The sequence below is a fragment of the Oryctolagus cuniculus genome, chromosome 3 (genome assembly GCF_051225735.1).
Source record: "Oryctolagus cuniculus isolate XC-2025 breed Fujian yellow rabbit chromosome 3, ASM5122573v1, whole genome shotgun sequence".
NCBI lineage: Eukaryota > Metazoa > Chordata > Mammalia > Lagomorpha > Leporidae > Oryctolagus > Oryctolagus cuniculus.
This window is the reverse complement of record NC_142869.1, coordinates 158,561,058-158,584,457: the sequence shown is the minus strand read 5'-3', so window position 1 is coordinate 158,584,457 and position 23,400 is coordinate 158,561,058. Positions and strand designations below refer to the sequence as shown.

Sequence of the window (23,400 nt, the reverse complement as noted above, 5' to 3'; positions counted from 1 at the left end):
CATCCCCACCACCTCGAAGTTTGTTCTTGACTCTCATTCCAAGCAAATTTTCTCTTAATCATCTCCCCAAAGTCCCTCTTTTTTCCATCTTCATCCTAGAGCCAGTTTTACTTTTATTCTACCAGGTGCCATCTAATTCCTTGCCTCCTAGACTCATGCCTACTATTTGCTTTTGGTACTTCTATTTCAGAGTAGGTAATTAGTACTCCAGTTATGGTGTCTGTTATCTGATTACATTCAGGTCTTTGCTTCTGTTTACAAACCCTTTATTAATCTCTTAACTACCTTTTGTATCCGCATAAAGCAGTTCTACTAAACCTTGCTGCACATCGGAATCCCCTGGAGAGCATTTAAAAATCTCTGTGCTCTGGCTGATCTTAAGACAACTCTGGATTGAGAGTAACTTTTAAAAAGTTACCAGAGAGGGGCCAGCGCCGTGGCACAGTAGGTTATCCTCTTCCTGCGACACCAGCTTCCCATATGGGTGCTGGTTCTAGTCCTGGCTGCTCCTCTTCCAATCCAACTCTCTGCTGTGGCCTGGGATAGCAGTGGAGGATGGCTCAAGTGCTTGGGCCCCTGCACCTGTGTGGGAGACCTGGAAGAAGCTCCTGGCCCCTGGCTTTTGGTCGGCACAGCTCCAGCCTTTGCGGTCATTTGGGGAGTGAACCAGCGGGTGGAAGACCTTTCTCTCTGTTTCTCCCTCTCACTGTCTGTAACTCTGTCTCTCAAATAAATAAAATAATAAATCTTTAAAAACAAAAGTTACCAGGGGTTTGTAAAGTGCACACAAAACTGAGAACACTGCCACGGGGCTGTTCCAAAGAGCCTTTACATTAATCAGAAGTGACCAGTTTCACCCTCAGTATCCTTCAGGTTGCCTTGTTTCCACTTTATAAAGGGTTAAATTTCATGGAAAGCAATGGAGAAAGGCTTTTGGGACTATGAAAGAATGGAGAAACAACATTTAAAGAAGGAATTTGAATTAAAACTACTGATTTGGGAAGATGGGCAGTATAGTCAAAGAGCAATGTGAACCAAAGTGTTTTCATAAAGAATTGTTGGGTGTCATGTGCAATTTTTGCTAAGGAACTTGAGAAGAAGATAAGGAACTCAAAAAGCTGTTGAAGTAATCCAGGAGCAACCAGATTGAAATAGGAACTAAGGCGGTGCTAAAGGAATTAATGTTACCTCCAAGAGAACATGTTCTTCGATAACTTTATTTCCTGATAGGAATTTTCTCCTTCATTTTTCAATGACTCAGGCTAACACTGAATTCAGAACTCTTCTATACCCATACTTTAAGCTTCAATCCATCTCCAACTTAACAACACATCACAGAAATAGAAGAACTAAGGAAGAGTGATAACCCCTGGGATTTTGGCTTTAGCCACTAGGTTATGATGATTCCATCCAGTGAGATCGAAAATAGCAGGTTAGGCAAGCTTGGAATGGAAGAGTTTACCTTTTGAGTATGGTGAATTTGAGGACTTTGGGGTGATACTCGCTACATAGCTGAAAATATGTTTATACTATAGTAATTAAATAATATACATGCAAAAATTTAACAAAAGTCTTGATTCATGGTGAATTTTAAATTGTGATTTGCCAGCAGAACTCACTCAGAAGTTATATTTACATTAGTGGTGATTTTACAGTATTCCAGGAAGATGTTGTGTGCGTTTACCAAGTGGAAACTCATTTAATACCAACAGCAACTGTATGAGATAGGCATTATTAGTATTTCCGTTCTTAACTTTTGTGAAAATTTTTTGTTTCCATTTGAGTGACAGAAACAGGAAGACAGAGCTCCCATCCACTGGTTCACTCCTCAAATGTTCACAATGATCAGGGCCAAAGCTAGAAGCCAGGAAGCCAATGCAGGTCTCCCACAAGAATGGCAGGAACTCAATTATTGAGACATCACCACTGCTTACCAGGGTTCGCATTAGCAGGAAGGGAAGTCAGGAGCCTGAACTAGGTATTGACCTCAGGTATTCTGATATGGGACAAAGTCTTTTTTTTTTTTTTTCTTAAGATTTATGTGTTTGAAAGTCAGAGTTCGGGGAGGAAGGGAGGGAGGAGAGAGAGAGAGAGAGAGAGGGTCTCCCATCCAATGGTTCACTCCCCAGATGAATTGTCAATATTGGGCCAGGCCTAAGCCAGGAACCAGGAGCTTTATCCAGGTCTCCCATTTGGGTAGCAGGGTTGGTCCAAACATTAAGGCTATCTTCTACTGTTTTTCCTGGCCCATTAGCTGGGAGTTGAAATGGAGCAGCCAGGACACAGACTGGCACCTGTGTGTTGTGCCAGAGTCTCAAGCAGTGGCTTTACCCACTGTGCCACAATGCCAGACCCATGGAACACAGGCATCTTAACTGCTCGGCTAAACTCCCACTTCTTTGCATTCTTAGGATGAAGAAATTGAGACACAGGGAGACTGAGTATTTGGCCTAAAGTTCAACAGCTAGTATTTGATAAACCTACATTTGAGCTTAGTCTGGTTCCATGGCTCCTGATTTAACCACTATGCCAGCAGATTGGTAAAACTGGTTTTTAAGGACAGAGTGTTAGGTTGAGTCCAGTTGTGAAGGTTTAAAGAATTGGAACAATGGAAGAAAAATCCAATTGAAGGCTTTAGAAGTACTAGCAGGAGAATGAAGTGATATCTCATGAGGTCTCAACATAATTAGGAAAGTTAAAGGAGTGTGTTTGAGGATGAAGGCATGTGCAGGGTGTACCTGATTTAGTGAAAAAAGTTGAGATGTAGGACTGGATCATTCCATTTAAGAAGTACTGATTCTGAAGTGGGGAGCTGTCATGTAAAACATGGTCATTTAGTCAGAGATCATTTGATGTAGGCTGTCCTTGTCCCAGACTTTGAAAGAGGTTAAAAAGTAATTTTAAAAACTCTAATAATTGATTTCACTCATTTTAAAAGTTCAGGCATAAGAAGCAAGCTGTCTCTCAAAAATAGCATGTGCTTCTTTACATCAGATGGCCTGCATGCAGAGGTTCTTAAACTGGCAGCATCCACATCTCTGGGAACTCTTCTCTGTCCTATTACTGAACTGCTAAGCCAGAAACTGGGGACCAGCAGTCTGTTCAGCAAATCCTGCAGCTGATTCTGGTCCATACTGAAGTTTAACATTTACTATTTATGAGTGAAATAAGCATCTTGTCATTGAAAAAAAAAAAAAAACCCTTAGGTCATTTATAAGAGTTCACACAGTTGTCATCAAAAATAGTATAAATGAGGCCGGCGCCACAGCTCACTAGGCTAATCCTCCGCCTTGAGGCGCCGGCACACCAGGTTCTAGTCCCGGTCAGGGCGCCGGATTCTGTCGCGGTTGCCCTTCTTCCAGGCCAGCTCTCTGCTGTGGCCAGGGAGTGCAGTGGAGGATGGCCCAAGTGCTTGGGCCCTGCACCCCATGGGAGACCAGGATATGTACCTGGCTCCTGCCATCGGATCAGCGCGGTGTGCTGGCCGCAGCATGCCAGCCGTGGTGGCCATTGGAGGGTGAACCAACGGCAAAGGAAGACCTTTATCTCTGTCTCTCTCTCACTGTCCACTCTGCCTGTCAAAAAAAATAGTATAAATGAAAGAAATTACACATCTTAATGCCTACTATACAAGTAGTAGTTGCTATTACTGTATTAAGTTGTGATGAGAACCTATAGGCATATTTTATATGTACAGTTAGTCTGGCTGTGTGTACGAATACTTGCCGCTTTTCCTCTGCCAGTACTGGCTCCTCTTTTACTATTCATTTTCTTAATTCAAGAGCCAGAGTGACAGGCAGATGGCTCTTATGAATGGTTCACTCTCCAAATGTCTGCAGTGATCAGGGCTGGGCCCAAGGCCAGAGCCGAGAGCTGGGACGTCAAGCCAGGTCTCTCAGGAGGTAGCAGAGACTCAGTCCCTTGAGACAGCACTGCTGCATCCCATGGTCTGCAATGGCAGGAAACTGGAGTCAGGAGCCAGAACCAGGAATCAGACTCAGGACTCAGATACGCCTGAGTGGATGCCTTAACCTCCATATCAAATATCTGCCCCCTGTCTTTCTTTAACCTCACTATCATATCTGCTATAGGAGTTGTAAGGAAAACTAATAGATTTTGGCAAATGTACTATTTTTAAAGCAGTATAGAAAATGGAAGGGCAATTTACACATTATATTGGGCAGCCCTCAGTGAGCATTTATTATAATTCTACCTGTTCACTAAAGGACTGAAGAGATACCAACATTCTAAATCAGTGAGCCGTAGACAAGAAGTTCTAGGTTTAGATTCATAAAACCAACTTTATAAATACTAAAGGGAGACTCAATTTAGCTTCCATTAAAAAAATGTGGTTGAAAATAAATGTAAGATAAGGAAGAGTTACACAGAGAGATGAGAGAGAAAGAGGTCTTCCATCCTATGGTTCACTCCCCAATTGGCCACGACTGGAGCTGCACTGATCCAAAGCCAGGAGCCAGGATCTGCTTCCAAGTCTCCCACACGAGTGCAGGGGCCCAAGGACTTGGGCCATCTTCCACTGCTTTCCCAGGCCACAGCAGAGGGCTGAATTGGAAGTGGAGCAGCCGGATCTTGAACCTGTGCCCATATGGGATGCCGCCGCTTCGTTAACCCGCTGTGCCACAGTGCCGGTCCTGATTGTGAGATCTTATTTGTATGCCAGATCTGTTGATTCATTCTTCAATAGTTATCGATGGTCATGGAATACAGTGGTTAAACTGTGCAAAACTCCTGCTCTATATAATTTTCTGAGAAGAAAATATGTATGTAATATGTAGGTATTGGAGAAAAATAAGACAGGAATCAGGGAGCTGTGGACGATGGTTGCAGTTTTAGATAGAGGAGCCATTTCCAAGAAGATAAAGAGTTGAATAAAGACCTGAAGGGAATGAATAAAGTTCTACTCAATAGTGACCATGTGCAGAGGAGAGCCACCAGCTTGCTAAGTGGGTATTGTTCTCTGACAAGGTAGATGACAATGTTAGCTGCCTTCGTATTCTCAATAATGGCCTTGGGAAGAATCTAGATTTCCTGTGTTAGTACAGGGGCTAGAACTCGGTGAAAGGATGGCAGCTACAGCGAGAATGTTGCCACCCGGAGACAGACAATTTACCAGAAGTTGATTCTGCCCATAGGTTATTACCAGAGAGCAGAGTTTTTCTTCCTTAAAGGAGTCTGAATCTTTTTGGATGTCCTTTAAGTGGGTGGTGCTGATGAGGGAACTCAAGCTTTAGGAATGTGACAGGATTTATACCCTTGAGTTCCCTCAGAATCCTGAGTCAGATGCTGGGATTAAAAAACAATAACACTGTTATGCCAGGCTTAGTTGCCATCTGGTGGAAAAATAAATAACTACAAGGTATAAACTGCAGAATCCATTCAGCAAATATTGAGAGCTGCTATCTGCCAGGGAAATTTAGTCAACAAATTTTAGGCTTGTTTTCTTTAACTTAATGTTTGCTTTTCAAATTGATGTACTTTCCAGAAAATTTCTTTTTTTATTTTCATTTTGTGCCTTCATCTCACTGCTGTTGGTCATTGGATTATCAAGAGTAAATAGCATACTGTCCTATAGACTGGATTGTGTGGGGAGCAACTGGGAGCAACTCGGACTAGACTAAGTTACTGGAATTAAGACTTATTCTATGCATCTGCTTTCCCACAATATGGCACTGAGAAGGGAAACAGCTTCTACACAGCTGCCTCCAGTTCAACCAATAAACTGTGGGACCTGCTCCTGATTGGAGGAGAGCAGCGTACTCGGTGTGTGGGTAGCAAAGTTGGGATTGGTGGAAGAGGACTATAAAGGAGGAGAGAGACGGCATGCACGAGGAACATCTAAGGGGAACATCTATCTGAAGGAACACCTGTGCAGCCCCCGAGAGAGCCAGCCGGCGGTGTGCCGCTCCCCCGCGGAAGTGGGGAATGTGGCAGGGGGAACCGCCCTTCCACGGAGGTGGAAGGGTTGATAGCCAACCCGGGAAGAACCAGCAGCAAACCCGGGAAGGGCCGAGCAGACAAAAGAACAGCGCAGGGTCCTGTGTTGTTCCTCCACGAAGACGGGGAGCGACATAATGGTGCCGTGACTCGGATATGAAGCCTAGGCAGGGTTTAGTGTCGTTCCTCCATGAAGAGGGGGAGCGACAGATTGAAATTACGTTTTTGCAAAAATTAAAAGAGAAAGGAATGAATTAGTTGGATTGAGGGAAGGAGAGGGGGAAGGAGGAGAATACGATTATCTTAGAATTATACCTATGAAATGCATAAAATTTGATCTTAACAAAAATTTAAAAAAACCTCTCATTCAGCTATTAAAAAAATCTTGAGTGAAGTAAAAAAAAGATTAATATTTCATAAACAGCATTTGAGAGACCAGTAATTTATTCTCTGGTGTCCTGTGGATATAGTAGAAAATATAATGGTTTGGTTTTTAGAAATAACTTTCTTTCCCAACTTTTTTGTTATCACTGGTATCACTCATCTTATAGAACATTTCTTGATATATTACATCTACAAGAGAGCACCCATGTTGGTTGATCTCCCATCCATTGTGGAATATCTTATAAAATACAAAATATTTTTTTGACTTATCCTGAAATATAGAAGAATGCACAAATATGTGAAACAAATCAAGTAAATTTACTATAGAATCTAGGAAGTAGGTATAGGTATGTTCACTACAAACTTTTCTCAGCCTTTCTGTATAGTTGACCATTTTTATAACACAGTGTTGGGTAAAATATGCTTTTGGATGTCATGGCAATGCCTCATCCTTTCAAAAGTTTCTAAAAACATCCTCCCTGAGCTTGTTGAGGGCCAAGTAACAGTTTGAATTTTGGCATTGGCCCATAGATCACATTTTGTATTACACTGATTTTAAAAACACATTTCATTATATTATCTTATGAATATTTAAAATAATTGTTGAGGAAAGCGATATTAGCCCTGTTCTACCAATGAGGAAACCAACCCAGAGTGATTCCGAGTTTCTGCGTGTGCCACACATTGAGCTCTCAGGTCTGCTGATGCCCTCTAGTTTTTGTTGCTTTTTTTTTTCCCAGCTGAGAGACAAGTGGCACAGAATCCACAGACAAGGTGAAGTAAGCAGAGCTCCGCGGCTGACAGTGCAAATGTGCTAACACTGCAAAAGAGAGGGGAAACACATTTTGTTGTATTTGAGAAACATAAATCATTTTCAGAATTTATTGAATACTACGTAGTAGGAGGCTCTAAAAGTATTACACTGAATTTTATTTCACTGTTTTTCCTGTTTATTTTTGAAAATTTATTTATATAAAGGGAACCCATTTTATGTATTTTGTATATACAGTTTTATGAACATGGTGATACTTCCCACCATCATCCTTATTTTCTTTGAATATCTGTGATGACCTAACATTAGTTTACTTTACAGTCATAAGCTTAATTCCCCACTAAATAAAGAATTCAACAAGTAGTAACTGGAAGAGCACCACCGTTCCTTGGCACTATAGGTAAGGGCTATGAATAATCAAATCTCAACATGTCAGTTTCAATCATATATATATATCACATTTTTTGTCCTCTTTATATTAAGTTCCAAATCAGATAAAACATGTTTGTTTGGGGGCTGGCTTAGTTTATCAAGCATAATGGTCTCCAGTTGCATCCATTTTGTTGTGAAAGACAGTATTTCATTCTTTTATCGCTGAGTAGTATTTCATCATATATGTATACCACCTTTTCCTTATCCTTGCCTAGTCATCAGTTGATGGATATCTGGGTTGATTCCATATCTTAGCTATTGTGAATTTAGCTGCTATAAACATGAGGATACAGATAACTGCGTCATATGCTGATTTCATTTTGTTCGGTTAGATTCCCAGGAATGGAATGGCTGGGTCAGATGGTAGATCTATTTTCAGATTTCTGAGGAATCTCCATACTTCCTTCCATGATGGTTCTGCTAGTTTACATTCCCACCAACCGTGTATTAGGGCACACTTTTTCCCCACACCTTCAGCAGCATTTATTGTTTTTTGATTTTTGGATGATAGCCATTCTAATTGGGGTGAGGCAAAAACTCATTGTGATTTTGATTTGCATTTCCCTGATAGCTGGTGAGTCTGAGCATCTTTTTGTGTGTCTGTTGTCTATTTGCATTTTATTGGTTTAAAAATACTTATTCATATCCTTAGCCCATTTCTTAACTGGATTTTTGTTTTTGTTTTTGTTGAATTTCTTGAGCTTTTTATATATCTGGATATTAACCCTTTATCAGTTGCATAGTTTGCAAATATTTTCTCCCATTCTCACAGTTTCCTCTTCAGTGTGTTAAGTGTCTCCTTTGTGTTGCAGAAGCTTCTCAGCTTGATGTAATCCCATTTGTCTATATTTTTGGTTTTATTGCCTATGCTTCTGAGGTCTTATCTATGAACTCTTTGCCTAGGCCAATGTCATGCATTGTTTCCTCTGTTTTACTCTAGTAATTGGATGGTTTCTGAGATGCTTCTGTGACCTGGGAAAGCAGTGGGCCTTGCGCTCCTGCACCCATGTGGGAGACCCAGAAGAAGCTCCTGCCTCCTGGCTTTGGATCAGCACAACTCTGTCCATTGAGGCCATTTAGGAAGTGAACCAGAGAATGGAGGACCTTTTTCTCTGTCTCCCTCTACCTCTCAAATAAATAAATAAATAAAATCTTAAATAAAAAAAAGTCTGGTATTGTGATGCCTCTGGCCTGTTTTTATTGTTTAAGATTGCTTTAGCAATGCACTCGGTATTTTGATTGGGGTCACATTGAATCTCTTAATTGCTTTGGGTAGTATGGACATTCTGATGATATTCTTCCAATCCATGAACATGGAAGGTTTTTTTTTGGTGTCTTCTATTTATCTCTTTAATATTTATTAATTTTCTTTTAGTGGTCTTTCATGTCCTTGGTTAAATTTATTCCAAGTATTCAAAATTTTTCTTAGCTGTTGTGAATGGGACTGATCTTTCAAGTTCTTTCAAAGCCTTGGCATTGTTTGTGTATATAAATGCTATTTGTGTGTGTGTGTGTGTGTGTGTGTGTGTGTTTATTTTATATCCTGTAACTTTGCCAAACTGTCTTATGAGTTTCAATAGTCTTTTAGTAGAGTCTTTTGGTTCCTCTGTATATATAGGGTCATATCTTCTGCAAACAGGATGATTTGACTTCCTCCTTTCCCATTGATATCCCTTTGATTTCTTTTTCTTGCCTAATGGCTCCGGCTAAAACTTCAAGAACTATAGTGAATATCAATGCTAAGAATGAGTGCTCTTGTCTGGTTCTAGATCTTGGTAGAAATGCTTCCAGCTTTTTCCCCATTTGAAATAATGCTGGATGTGTGTTTTTCATATATTTACTTGATTGTGCTGAGGTATGATTCTTCTAAACTAAATTTGCTAAAGGCTTTTAGCATGGAAGTGTGTTGTATTTTTTATCAAATGCTTTTTCTGATGGTGTTGAGATTATCATATGATTTTACATCTTCAATTTGTTAATGTGCTATATCACATTTATTGATTTGCATATGTTGAAGCATTCCTGCATCTAAGGGATAAACCCCACTTGGTCTGAATGGATGATCTTTCTGATATGTTGTTGGATTCAATTAGCTAGTATTTTGTTGAGGTTTTTTGCATCTAGGTTCACCAGAGATGTTTTTCTGTTGTTCTCTGTCACTGTTGTATGTTTTTCTGGTTTTGGAATTAAGATGATGTGGGCCTTATAGAGGGAATTTGGAAAGACTCCCTCCTGTTCAATTGTTTTCAATAGTTTAAGAGGAATTGGGATTAGTTCTTTAAAAATTTGGTAGAATTCAGCAGTGAAGTTATCTTGTCCAAGACTTTTCTTTGTTGGTAGTGTATTTATTACTGATTGAGTTTCCATCTAAGTTATTGGTCTATTTAGATTTTCAGAGTTTTTATAACTCAATTTTGGTAAATTATATGTGTCCAGAAATCTCTATTTCTTCTAGATTTTCCAATTTGTTGCAATATAGCTGTTTGAAGTAATTTCTGATGATTTTTTATTTACATTTTATCTGTTGTAACATCTTCTTTGTCTTCTCTGATGTTATTAATTTGGATCTTCTCCCTTTATTTCATTTTTTGAGTAGTTTAACCAATGGCTTGTCAATTTTGTTTATTCTTTAAAAAGACCAGCTCATCATTTCACTGATCCTTTGTATCCTGTTTTTTTACTTAAATTTTTCTCTGTGTAGCACATCCTTATGCATCATTTGTAAGGCTGAATGAGTGGTGACAAATTCTTTGAATATCTGTTCATTTTGGAAGGTCTTCATTTCACCTTCATTTACAAATGAGAGCTTCATGGTTGAAGTATTCTGGGTTGACCATTTTGTTTTATTTTAGGACTTGGACTATGTGTCTCATTTTCTCCTTGCCTATAGGGTTTCTGATGAGAAATCTGCTGTCAATGTAATTGGAGTTCATTTAAAGGTAATCTGACATTTTTCTCTTGAACATTTTGGGATCTTTGTTTTATTTTTGAAAGTTTGATTAAGATGTATTGTGGTGAAGATCTTTTCTGTTCATGTCTATTAGTGGCTCTGTATACTTCCTGTAGTTGGTTGCTCATATCTTTCTCCAAATTTGGGAAATTTTTTACTGTTATTTCACCGAATAAATTTTCAAATCCATTCTGATTTTCCATACCTTTGTGAACTCTTAAGAGGCTTATATTTGGTAATTTGGTGGTATCCTGTAAATCTCAACCACTGCTTTTAGTTTTTCTGATTTTTTTCTCTTTTTTTCTGAAATGCTTCTAAAGATTTATTTTGTATCTCAGATATTCTTTCTTCTGCCTCATTGAGTCTGTTGTTAAGGCCTTTCACGGTATTTTTATTTGACCTATTGAATTCTTCATTTCTAATATTTCATTTTGATTTTTCTCTAATATCTCTAACTTCTGGCAGAAATTTTCATCCATTTCATATACACAATTTTTAATGCATGTATTTGCTTCTCTGTGTTATTGAGTAGTCATAGGATCATTCTTCTGAGTTGTTTTTCAGTCATTTATTCAATCTCCTCATCTACACAGTCTAATAATGAAGTATTATTGCATTCCTTTTGGGGCAGCATACTGTCTTCCTTGTTCATGTTTATTATATTTCCATGTTTGTTTTTATGCATCTGGGAAAACACTTGTTCGTATCTCCACTGAAGGCTTTTTTCTTTGAAATGTGTCTCTGTGGCTTATAGGAATGCCTGCTCCTTCAGCAGATATCCACAGGTGTGTGCTGGGTCAGACCATTGAGCTCCAGTCAGAGCTCAAGGATGGGGCAGGAGTGCAAAGTGACACACAAAGTAGGCATGGTAGATCTCTGTTTTAAGCAGTGGAGAGGGTATGATCATGTTGACGCATATTTACAACCCAGCCTCTCTTGCCAAGGTGAACCAAGTGCAAAGGGTGAGCCCATAATGCCTGTGTGTTCCGCCCATTCAGGTGTACAAACCCCACAAAGGATCTCTATGCTCTATTGTGTGAGCATGGAGTCCTTCACAATGACCCCCCCTCCTCCCATCACTCAGGTAGCAGTGAGTTTCTGGAGTCAGACCCAGTGATTGCCCAAAGGCTCAGCCACACCCCACACCTTTCTCAGTTTCCTTGTTTATCATGCCGTCTATAGGATACCCCCAGTCACAGTGTATAGGACTCCCACGGTCACAGGGTGCAGAGGATCCACTCCCTGGCCTGTCAGCCTCTCGGTGCACTGAAGGAGCTTCCCAATTCCTGGATCCAGGCACCTGCCTGACAGAGGTTGGTAGGTGATAGGAGGGAAGTGATGTTCCCTCCTTCATGGAACCAAGTGAAACCCCTCTCCCCCACCAACTCTCCAGGCCATACTCAAAGTCAGTGGGGCCACGAGGTTCTACCCCAGACAAGATCACCAGTGACATGCAGGCTGCTGCAGATCCCTCTCTCCTTGGTCTGTTCCCGGTAGTCATTGACGGTGTCCAGCTAGCTGCTGTATGACTATTTAGTCTGCTCTGCTCCATGGAGTTTCTTTTCTTTCTGTTGATTCTCCACTGAAAACTCTCCAGCTGTCCCCTGGGAACATGATTCTGTCTCTCTTCTTCTGTTATCTTCCTGCGTTCAAAATCAGTTCATCTTTTCCCTATTCAGCCATCTTGTATCTCCCTCTGTGGCAGTTTCCTGGCTATATGTTTTGAAAGTTGGCAGGGGACAGGGAATATCATCCGGCTGCTGGTTCATTTCTCCAGTACTACACCAGCTAGATCTGGGGCAGGCTGAAGCCAGGAGCTGACAATTGAACCTGGTTCTCCCACATCTGTGACAGTGACCCAACTATTTGAGCCCTTATGTGCTGCCTCCCACAGTGTGCATTGTCAAGAAACAAGAGTCGTGAGTGTAGCTAGAATTCAAACCCACGCAATCTGATAGGGGATTTTGGAGCCTTGAGCAACATATTAATCACTGTGCCAAATGCTTACTCTGATACATTAAAGTTTAAAAAGTAATTTTCTGTATCTCTGTATCATTACAATGAAGCAAAAAATAAAACCAAAAAAACAAACCAAGAAAAGCTTTCTTCTGTAGCATACCCAGAAAAAGCCTGGGAGCTTTCAGAGTTTCCCTTCACACAGTCAAGTACCTAATGAAGTAGGGGAAGAATGAGGGGAGGCTTGGCAGAGATGGCCTCTTTCACTTTGTGTCTGCATGTCTGTCCTTTTCTTTAGAAATCTACGTGTACCATGTCACTGCTCACTTTTACACTGTGAACATGTGGGGTTTGTTCCCCTTCAGGTAATAATGACACTTACAGTGTCAGAGATTGAAAGCCCAGATAACATTCCAATGACTTTTTTCCTTTTATATTCTTATGCTGCGGGGCTTAGTACATTTTTCAGTTCAGTCTCTGTAGTTACAACATAGAAGAGAACTTGTCATTGGCTTAGGGATATTCAAACCAATTGATGATGTGCAAAATACCCATAAAGGAAGACTGAAGGATCTGCTGTTAGCTGGAAAAAAAATTTTAGAACTCATAATATTGACAAGGTAAGACTGTCTTAGGCATTCTCTTTAAAAAACCACTTTATACTTTTCAGATAACTGTTATGTCTACTTGGGTATGTACTTATTTAAATTCTTAGAGCAGGATGTCAGAATTGGGCAACTTGGGATTTTAGGCTTTTTGTAAGAACTTTAGATTTGAAAAAAGGGATTTAGATTCCTTATTAAGAAGGGTCTTTTGAGAGTGACAGTCTTTTGAGAATACAATGGTCTAGAGGTATCCTTTACCTAATTTTTTTTAAAGAAAAGAAGCTACTTGCTATCAATTTTAAGCTGTAAAGTCTTCACATGTGATACAAAATGGGATTGACTAAGTCAGTGGTTCTCAAGCTTTTGAAATTCATGGATTAGGTAAAAAACAGATATAGCATTTTTGTGTTTGCTTTTGTCCCGAAAGATCATCAGCCACTACAACAAGCACAACAGAAAAACCTGCCATTTCCTATGAATAACATATTGTTTGTAACATATGACTGGTTGCAACTACAGTTTTTACTATTAGAACATTAACTATATTTAGCTTTCTTAAAGTGTACAGGAGTCTCCCCTTATTCACCATTTCACTGTCCTTGATTTCAAGTACCTGCAGTCAACTACAGTCTGAAAAGAAACAATTCTTAGGTTTTGACAAGTACATGTTGTTCTGAGTAGTTTAATGTGATTCTGTGTCATACCACACTCTTCTGCCTAAGAAATGAGTCATCCTTTGTCTGGCATATCCACACTGTATATGCCAACTGTCCATTAGTCTGTTAAGCAGTCCTCTTGATTATCAGCTTGACTGTAGAAGTACCATGGTACTTGTGTTCCAGTGACCTACATTTTCTTTAATAATGGTACAAGGATAATGATGCTGGCAATTCAAATGTGCCAAAGCAAAGGTGTAAAGTGCTCCCATTAAATCAAAAGGTGAAGTTTTTGACTTGATAAGGAAAGAAAAATGGCCATGTGCCTTTGCGGTTTGTTGCTAATGTCTTACCTGTGCCTGATATTTAAACCAGACTTTATAATACATATATGTTTGTACAGGAATAAACATAGAATGTATAAGATGCAGGCATCCACTTGGGTAATGGCACTTATCCTCCATGGAGAAGGTAGACTACTTTGTAGTAGTCGTTGTGTTTGACTTTTGCACCTTGAATCCTTGAAAACTGCATCCCACAGTTGTCAGCAAGTCAGCCTTTGGATTCAGTGACTTTCAAAGTCCATCACTACCACAAAGACCTAATGATGTCCCTTGAAATTCAACATCTTCATGGTATTACCATTATAGAAGCTTTAAAAATGCAGCTCCCATGAGGTTCACAACCCAAGCAAGAGGGAAGTAGTGGTGATGTGCTACACAGGGACAGGGACGTTCAACACATTTGGAGGGTAAGAGCAGTGTGTGATGCTTCACAAAGGTGATAGAGGGTAGCAGTGCATTCTCCTTCCTATCCCTCAGCAATCCATTTGATCCTTGTCTGCTGCAGCTTAGCTGAATGAGCCAGCAATGGACACATCACCACATTTGTTTGCACAGTGATAAAAGGGATGCGGAGCTCAAGAACAAGACTGAGCATAAATCTTGACTCGTGGGACCAGCATTGTGGTGTAGTTGGTTAAACTGCCACTTACGACTCTAGCATCCCTTATGGGTACAGGTTTGAGTTCCGTCTGCTGAACTTCCCATGCAGCTCTCTGTTAATGCACCTGAGAAGGCAGTAGAAGATGGCCCAAGTGCTTGGACCCTGCCCTCACATGGGAGACCTGGAAGAAGCTCCAGGCTTTGGCCTGGCCCATCCCCAGCCACTGTGGCCATTTGGAGAGTGAACCAGAGGATGGAAGACTCTCTCTCTCTCTCTCTCTCTAACTCTCTCTCTAACTCTCTCTCTAACTCTCTAACTCTGCATTTTAAATACATGAAATAAATCTTTAGAAAAATCTTGACTCCTCTGCTACTTTGACACTGGCCATTTATCTTTATTTTTGTGCTCTTGTTCTTTAGCTTTGTGTTATTAGCATTTGCTTTATATAGTTTTAAGGGCTAATACATTTTAATTATTTTCAGATTTTAGTTATCTTCTAAATGCATTTTCTTGAAAAAGCAAAGATTCATTTATTTATTTGAAAGATAGAGTTACAGAGAGGGAGAGGCAGAAGCAGAGAAAGAGAGAAGTCTTCCATCTGACTGTTCACTCCCCAGATAGCTGCAATGGCCAAGGCTGGGCTAGACCAAAGCTAGGAAAGGAACTTCATCTGGGTCTCCTACATGGATGCAGAAGTCCAAGCAGTTGAGCCATCTTTCACTGCCTTCCTGGGTGCTTTAGTGGGGAGCTGGATGCGAAATGGAGCAACCAGGACTTGAATTGGCACCCATGTGGGATCCTGGTGCTGCAGGTGGCAGCTTAACCTGCTATGCCACAGTGTTGGCCCCAAAATGTGTTTCTTGTCAAAGTGACTTGATGACTTAAATTTTTCATGGCATTCCAAGTTCTTGGCATAAGGCCCAGAAGGCATCACAGGTCTTCCAAGTCCACCCTTCTCTCTACCCTCCTCCACCATACTCCAGGTTCCTTCACTATAGCCCAAGGAGTGTTTCTGATGTTCACTGAGCCAGACTGTGTTCCCCATTCCCACTGTCCCTTTGTATACCCTCATTGTTAAATACACCTTGCAGCCCTCAGACCTCTACTCACCTCCTTGGCAAAGTCTCAGTGACTTCTCTCAGCCAGGGATTCTTGGTAGAATGTGGGTTTGTAGACAGTTTCTGGGGAGGCAGCAGATGCATGTCATTTTGCTTACTGGTATGTTCTCAGCACTGATCCCACTGCCCTACACATAGTGAGCCTTTATAAATATTTAATGAACAAATGGATGAGAATAGCAGAGGGAACATATGGAGAGTGTTGAAGGCTAAGCAACTGTTTTCCCTTATTGGAACGGGACTTATGTTCTCAGAGTAATAGAAATCTGGAAAGGTAGGTTGATGGAGACTTGAAGAGATTGGCACTGCATAGAGCCTGCAGAGAATCCCTTGACTGGCTTAGGGCATTCAGAGTGATGCGATTAAAAATTATTGACATTTATACCCTGGAAAACTAAAAATTGTTTGAATTCTAGTGAGGCTAGAGCTTTGAGAATTGATAACATCTGAAAAAATAGTTTGAGACAATCATTATTCCTGCAGGGACAGCATAGACTATGGGAATTAGGAGACAGTATTTTATATGACATTATGAAGGATAAAAAGGCCACCTCTTTTAGAGGAGCTCTTGTACTTCCTCAGTGCACTGCTTGCTGAAGACACACTGGCAGTCTTCCCAGGAATGACATCATAGATAGCCACAATGATTTGGCAAGCTGATAATGTTTTTCTCATCATTATAAAGTCCTTTTGAATCACAGAAGCAATTCATGTCTCAGCAGCAGCATGTGAACAATAAGTGCTTCTGTGGAAAAGTGTATCTGAAGTGTTATTTGAACAGTTGAACAGGCCTACCCTTTGCAGATACAGTTTCTTATAACAGTCAACACATTTCGATTTTGTTATTAGTTTGCAGCAACTTTCTTGTGCTATTCTGTGACTTCTTCGGTTCTAAACTGCAGAGGAATGGGAAGAGTAGCAGTTGGTATTACTCAGATGGAAGGCCATGCATAAGATAAAGTTTCCTGAAACGTGCAGAAATATAACATACTGAGTGGGCTATCATTTGCTAATGTAAGGTTCCTGTCAGAGCTGTCAGTGGCATTTTCACAAGAAGATTGCTGATTATAATTCCACAGTGTTGGCCTGCACTCAGCAAGACACATGGTCACCAAAGATGCACTCAGGTTGGGGTGGAAGAGGGAGAGTGAAGGAGAAAGTTGATCTTGCAGCCAAATGCCAGGATCCAGTCCCTGTTCTTCCAATAACCTTTGGAACAGTCACTCATCCTTTTGGTGGAAACTGCTTCATCTGTAAAAGCAAATGGTCATCCAGGAAGCACAGGCTAATTGTGAGAATGAAAAGAGACAGTGTGTGAAGACCTCCAGAGAGGCAGAGCCTCTGCTCATCAGTGGTTTTTTTTTTTTTTTTTTTGACAGGCAGAGTTAGAGAGAGAGAGAATGGTCTTCCCTCCATTAGTTCACCCCCAAAATGGCCGCTATGGCCAGCGCGCTGCACCGATCCGAAGCCAGGAGCCGATCCGAAGCCAGGAGCCAGGTGCTTCCTCCCGGTCTTCCTTGCAGGTGCAGGGCCCAAGCACTTGGGCCATCCTCCACTGCCTTCCTGGGCTACAGCAGAAAATTGGACTGGAGAGGAGCAACCAGGACAGAACTGGTGCCCCAACCGGGACTAGAACCGGGGGTGTCAGTGCCACAGGTGGAGGATTAGCCTAGTGAGCTGCGGCTCTGGCCCATCTGTGGGTTTTTATCATAGTTTCCATAGAAGATTCAAAACCTTCATGGCACCGTCCTGGAATTCCAGACAGAATCCCATAGAGTATCCAGGAACCTAGAACAGAAGGCAGTATGAAGACTGCATGCCTGGAGACTAGCTTTAGGTCCAACTTCTTCATGTACTGATACTTTGCTGTCTGTGACTTGATAATTATTGTGCAAGGATACAGATTCCAGAGATGTGATGCTAATTGTGACTAAACCCATCATTGACATAGGTCCTTTCCATCTCTTCACTCCTCTCTTTCTGTAGCCCCTTGATTCTTGTGCAAGTTTTGACCATTTGTGTGTGTGTATGTGTGTGTGTGTTTACCAAGTCTGTGGTCCTCATCTGATAACTAGTATTGCAGTGTCAGACCTGATCGTTTGTCATCTACCCTTAATACTGCCAACACTTATTAGTCTTGCAGGGGTGAGGAACCTTTTATCTCCCAAGGGCCATTTGGATTTTTATGACATCATAAAATTGGACCATCTAAAAGTATCAACTTAGAAATTACACCTTGGAGGCTGGCATTGTGCACAGTGGGCTAAGTCACTGCCTGTGCTGCTGGCATCCCATATGAGCACTTGTTTGCTCCCTGCTAATATACCTGGGAAAGCAGCAGAAGATGTCCCAAGTGCTTGGCCCCTGAATCCATGTGGAAGACCCGGATGAATCTCCTGGCTCCTAACTTTGGCCTGGCTTCATCCTGGCCATTGCGGCCATTTGGGGAATATGAACCAGAGGGTGGAAGATTCTCTCTCTCTCAAAAAAAAAAAAAATAGCTTGTTGTAGATTTGTTGAATTTTGAGTTCTGCCTGCTGTTGCTTTGGCCAGGCCAGACCAAATGATTTTGTGAGCCTTATACGGCCTGTGGGCTGGACATTCCCCTACCCTGTTAAGACTACTGCTCAACATTTTAGTACCTAGGTCACCTAGCCATCTGACTGGGAGTGAGCTGACGCCACATCATGAATTCCTCCCTTGATACACAGCATTTAGCTCTCTGTTCTCTGTTGGTGTGCATGGCACAACTTTTGCTACCGTCACCCTTATATTTATATATTTTTTAAAAATTATTTATTTTTTAAAGAGACAGAGACCGTGAGCTGCCTTCAACCTGTTCAGTCCCCGGAAGCCCACAATGATCAGGGCTGGACTGGAGTAGGAAACTCAATCCAGGTCTCTCATGAGAGTGGCAGGAACCCAAATACTTGAGCCATCACTGCTACTTCCCAAAGGCTGCATTAGCAAGCAGTTGGAGTCATGGGAGTTGAACCCAGCACTCCCCTGTGAAATGTGTGTCTTTTAGTTTCTTTCTTTCTCTCTCTCTCTTTTTAAATATTTTTCCCAAAGAAACGTTTATTTAAGGAATACAAACTTCATGCTTTTCATAAGTATACCTTTAGGAATATAGTGATTCTTTCTACCATACCCACCCTCCCACCACCACTCCCACTCCTCCAGCTCCATCACTGGGCTTAAATGCCTGCTCTGTCACCATTATATATTTAATGTTCCCATGGTAGGAAAGTTCTTACATTTTCCTCAAAGGATCCTGCTGATTTATTTTTCTGTACTTTTGCCTCTGTTCTTATATTTTCCTGAATGTTTTTTCTTTCCTTTTATTTTTTTTCACAAGTCATTTAAAACATGGGTTCCTTGTCTCTGAGTCCCCTATTCTCCCCCAGTCTGCCCCCCCAACAGAGTTAATAAATTCTTTTCCTTTGTTTTTCCTCCCATTGTGTGAGTTTCTATTTCTGCTCTTTCTCTGTTATTTTTCCTTGTTTATTTTCCCAAGTTATGTGTGGGTGTATGAGAGCAGGGGCTTTGGCACATTCATGTTTATGACCCCAACACTTAGCAGAATCCTTGACACATTTTTACCAATTAGCCAACGTCAATTAAATTGCATGTGCTTGGACTTTGTTAGTGTGACATTATGGATGACTTTGTAGAGGAAATTAAAGAATCCAAAAATAAAAGTCATTAGTGTCCTTGCTCCAAAATGTGATTTGGTTAGTCAGTAGAATCTAGCTCTACCCACAAACATAAACTCTTCAGTTAGGAAGAGAATGTTAGAAAAATAAAATGCCTGCCAACTTTGAGTATTAGAAATCAAGCAATTAAAAGTTTTTTCTGAAGTCAGTCTTAAGATATTTATAGTATATCTTAAAAATATCTTGCTGGCCCAGCTTTATTATACTCAAATTCCTAAAAGTTGATTCTTTCAACTTCTTATACTTTCCCATGGAAACAATTAATACATGCATCACTTCAGAATTTTTCCATCAGTAAGGATATAGGAAACAGACCATAAAATAATTGAATATGCAAATTTTAATATAAATCTTGAAGGATTAGCTACTGGGGGTAAAGGAAACTCTAAAGGGTGTAGGAGCAGTGAAATAGGGAGCAGGAAACGCAAGACAGGAAGGAATCTGGAAGAGGGTCCCACTGTGTCCCATGCCTTCTACCTCTAGGTTTACCATCAGACTCTTTGGAGTCTAGCAGAAGCACCCACTAGAGGAACCTATCGGGAAGTTCTGAGAAGTCTGAGAAGTCGCCCACAGGGAGGTGCCGCCCTGCAGAACCCATGGAAAGTCTGACAGGGAGATTGATCCACTGAGCAATAGTCCTCAGAGGTTTGGAAAAAAAGATTGCCTACAAGTAGGTGCTACTTGCCTGTGGGTAAACCAAGAACCTAGAAAAGCAGTCCTTTCTCCTCCATTGTACCTCTTCCTTAACCTTCTTGTATTTGCTTAAAATTGTGCTGAGTGGCACAGGCAGGGAAGTGGAAAGGTACGGATTTGTAGCTGAAAGTGATGTATTGAGAACTGGCATAATCTAATTTCTGATTTCTGAGCGTCCATACATTCCAACTTAACACGATCCAGTTAGGGCTGCCATTGGAATTCACAGTTATCCCTTGGTATCTATATGGTCTTTTTCCAGGATCCCTTGCAGATACCAACATTTGAGATGTGTACATCCTTTATATAAAATAGTGTAATATTTGCAAGTAACCAATGAAAACCCTCTTGGATACTCTAAGTCAACTCTAGAGTACTTGTAATAACTAATACAACTCTAATACTCTGTAAATTGCTGTTATGCTATATTGTTTAGGGACTGATGGCAAGAAAAAATGTCTGCATGTTTCCATACAGATACAAATTTAAAAAAAATCGATACATGGCTGGTTGACTCTTTAGATTTGGGAGTTGTGAATATAGAGGACCAACCATATGTATATGTCTATATGAATACATTTAAATATATAATTATTTTATATAATTCTATGGAAATATATCTTATAAATACAAGTATAATCTTACATATGACTTATTAATATTGTTTGCCACAACCCAATGAATTTAGTAGTATTAGACAAGGATAAGAAAAGAGATGGTGAGGCTGGTGTTGTGGCACAGTGGGATTAAACTGCTGCTTGCAATACTAGCATCCCATGTGAGCCATGGTTCAAATCCTGGCTGTTCTGCTTCCAGTCCAGCTCACTACTAATGTGCCTGGGAAAGCAATGGAAGATGGCCCAAGTACTTGGGCCCCTGCCACCCATGTGGATGACCCAAATGGAGTTTTTGACTCTAGGCTTTGTCCTGGCCATTGTAGCCATCCAGGAAGTGATCCAGTGAATGGAAAATTGATTTCTCTCTCCTTCCTTCTCCCTCCTTTCCTCTTTCTCCCCACTTCTCCTTTCTCTGTAACTCTGCCTTTCAAATAAATAAATAACTCTTTTTAAAAAGGAGATGGTGATATTCCTGAATTCTGAAGTAATGTCATTCTTAGACAAAAATATATATTAAATATTTTACTTTCATTTGCCTTGATCTAAATTGTTTTTTAGCTTAGAAACATAAGAGATAAGGCTTACAAACTGTCTAGTAGTAAGTAATTGAGCCTGATCTAGTAAAGGGAGAAGCAACATGATGTGAATGAGTCATACACATTGTTACAACGTTAAACTGACTATCACTGGATCAGTACTAACTCAGTTAACTGAAATATTTGAGTGCCAGGAATCTTGCCATTGAGCAAAGGTATAGGAAACTGTGTGAATGATTTTTAAAAAGGAAAATTAAGGTGGTAGGGAATAGGGTTGGGATCAGGTGGTCGAGTGTGCCAGTCAGTGAAGTAGGGAAATCCACTTTGCATGGGAGACATGTTGCTGCTTGCCTACGTGCAGGCAAGAACTGAGGATTTTTGCATTATGACTTAGTTATTGGGGTCAAAAGTTGACTTGAATTTTTTTTTCCATAAACTTAATGACAGTACATTATCCTTGGTGGCTGCATTAAATAATCTTGCAAGAGCTTCTGGAAGAATTTTGTCAGTCCAGGAAGAAGACAGGAATTTGAGCAGTATCTTGTGTGAATCATGGAGAATTCTTCATGTTGATGACACAATAGTTATTTAATAAATCTTAACTAAGTTTTAGACCCATAGCTCAAAACAGAGAGATATAAGGCCTGATGCCTATTCCAAAATAATGACCTCACTGCTGATCATTACTGATCTCTTTCTACCTGAGTCATGAACATCTCTATCATTGCCATTGTTTTTATTTCATTTCTTACCTCATATTTGTGGACAACTACAAGTAGCTGAGGGGTATTGTGTTTTTAGTGTTCACTCTTATTAGCTATGAGAAGTGTATGAGAAGTTGAGGGGCTGGTGAAATCAGGGATGGAGCACTTTTGGGAGTGGGGACGTGAATACTAGATGTAACCATACTATTTAGCTCCAATTCTCACTCAAATGTCAGGGGCCCTTGTCGCTGCTGAAGAACTAGCTAGAACAGTTGATAAAGATTAGGAAGTTAGATTCATATCACTAGTTACCTTTGAAACTATTCTTTGGAGCTTATAAACAGTATACATTCTTATCTCATAGTTTTTGATGCTGGAAAGTCCAAGATCAAAGTACCAGTTGGGGCAGATTTGGTGTCTGCGTAAGTCTACTTCTTGAGTCAAAGACAGCTGTCTTTTCACTGTGTCCTCATGCGGCAGATAGGATGAGGACACTTTTTGGGTTCCCTTTAAGAGGGCACTAATCCCATTCAGAAGGACTGTACTTTCCAGGAGTCACTTGCAGAGGCGCCTAGGACCTTGAGGGAGGGGGCATGTGGGTCTCTTTGAAGTCATCTTCCAGGTTCCTCTGCACTGCTTTGTGGCTCTCCTGAACATTTCAACATTTGAGAGATTTTTGGGACCTCTATTATGTCATTGCTTACGATGAATTAAAGAAGTTCTAATATTGTAATGTCACTGGCTTGCTAAAAACAAGTGGTGTTAGTGCTGCTGTGCATAACTGTAAATGGATTTTGTTTTTGTTTTTCAGGTTTTTCTAAAGAGTGACCGAGTAGCCAGAATGGTTCAGAGTGGAGGGTGTTCTGCTAATGACTTCAGAGAGGTGTTTAAGAAAAACATAGAAAAACGTGTGCGAAGTTTGCCAGAAATAGATGGCCTGAGCAAAGAGACGGTGCTGAGCTCGTGGATAGCCAAATACGATGCCATTTACAGGGGTGAGGAGGACTTGTGCAAACAGCCAAACAGAATGACCCTAAGTGCTGTGTCTGAACTTATTCTGAGCAAGGAACAACTCTATGAAATGTTTCAGCAGATTCTGGGAGTTAAAAAACTAGAACATCAGCTCCTTTATAATGCATGCCAGGTAAGTGGTCCAAGTAGTTCCCATCCTCCTCTCTGACCCATGGAATAGACATCAAGTGTTTAAAGCCAAGGAAGATGTACATCACTTTCTATAGTCATGTTACTTGAAAAGTTGAGTGAAATTGAATTTTAATAAATCATGAACTGATATTTGAAAAAAGAATAGCCCTACATTTTTATCCAGTAAATAATTGTTCCCTTGTACCCTATATTTGTGC

The 23,400-nt window shown here is 40.6% G+C and overlaps 1 protein-coding gene across 12 annotated transcripts in view; it reads left to right on the top strand.

Annotated features, from left to right (window-relative positions):
* Window positions 1–23,400, top strand: part of CADPS2 (calcium dependent secretion activator 2) — a 667,233-nt gene that overhangs the window by 212,265 nt on the left and 431,568 nt on the right. For all 12 annotated transcript variants that reach the window (XM_070071264.2, XM_008258272.5, XM_008258271.5 and 9 more), the window contains exon 3: window positions 22,851–23,183. In XM_070071264.2, coding sequence (XP_069927365.2) covers window positions 22,851–23,183 — 333 coding nt within the window. The remainder of the gene's footprint in view (window positions 1–22,850; window positions 23,184–23,400) is intronic.